The 1,225-nt window shown below is 47.6% G+C and overlaps 1 protein-coding gene across 1 annotated transcript in view; it reads left to right on the forward strand.

Annotated features, from left to right (window-relative positions):
* Positions 1-1,225, forward strand: part of LOC117956053 (enteropeptidase-like) — a 3,008-nt gene continuing 1,783 nt past the window's right edge. The window contains exons 1-2 of the mRNA XM_034890896.1: positions 1-124; positions 799-943. Of these exons, the coding sequence (XP_034746787.1) occupies positions 1-124; positions 799-943 (269 nt within the window). The remainder of the gene's footprint in view (positions 125-798; positions 944-1,225) is intronic.

Consider the following 1,225-nt stretch of genomic DNA (forward strand, 5'->3'; position numbering starts at 1 on the left):
ATGACTCTTTCAGCCTGTGGGGATAGGAACGTCACTAATGCACCGAGGGAGATGGACCAATCAGCAGAGAGGGAACCTGGTGATGTCACCGGGAAGATGGACCAATCACCAGAGAGGAAACCTGGTAATGTCACTGGGGACATTGGACCAATCAACAGTCAGACTCTGAATATTTTTTCTAAATTAGTTTTTGTATGCAGACAGGTTGGGGTGGAGAAAGACAGGTAGTGGTGCAGACAATCAGGTAGTGATATAAACAGACAGGTAGTGATGTAGACAGACAGGTAGTGGTGCAGATAGACAGGTAGGGATATAGATAGACAGGTAGTGGTGCAGATAGACAGGTAGTGATATAGACAGACAGGTAGTGGTGCAGATAGACAGGTAGTGGTGCAGATAGACAGGTAGTGATATAAACAGACAGGTAGTGATGTAGACAGACAGGTAGTGGTGCAGATAGACAGGTAGTGGTGCAGATAGACAGGTAGTGATATAGACAGACAGGTAGTGGTGCAGATAGACAGGTAGTGGTGCAGATAGACAGGGAGTGGTGCAGATAGACAGGTAGTGGTGCAGATAGACAGGTAGTGGTGCAGATAGACAGGTAGTGGTGCAGATAGACAGGTAGTGATATAGACAGACAGGTAGTGGTGCAGATAGACAGGGAGTGGTGCAGATAGACAGGTAGTGATATAGACAGACAGGTAGTGGTGCAGATAGACAGGTAGTGATGCAGATAGACAGGTAGCTGTGAGACAGACATGTAGCTGTCTGACTTCAGTTTCCTGCTTCTGTCAGGTGACAGCAGAGTGGTGGGCGGGGCTAACGCTATGAAGGGGGCGTGGCCGTGGATCGTGTCTCTCCATTGGCGAGGACGTCACGTGTGTGGAGCGTCTCTGATTGGTCGAGACTGGCTGCTGACTGCTGCACACTGCGTCTACGGGTCAGAGCACAATTAAACTTTATTTAACAACAACAAGAACAGTGTGTCTGAAACAGTAAACAGCTAACGGCTAATGCTAATGCTAATATTAATCACTAACCCTAACCCCCCAAAAAACTGAGTGTAACACCTAATGTTAATGCTAATGCTAATGCTAACCATGACTGTAGGGAGACTGTAGGGAGACTGTAACCCAACAGGACGTCAGTCATACCCTAACCCAACAGGACATCAGTCATACCCTAACCCATCAGGACATCAGTCATACCCTAACCCAACAGG

This window comes from Etheostoma cragini, chromosome 13 (assembly GCF_013103735.1).
Source record: "Etheostoma cragini isolate CJK2018 chromosome 13, CSU_Ecrag_1.0, whole genome shotgun sequence".
Classification (NCBI taxonomy): domain Eukaryota; kingdom Metazoa; phylum Chordata; class Actinopteri; order Perciformes; family Percidae; genus Etheostoma; species Etheostoma cragini.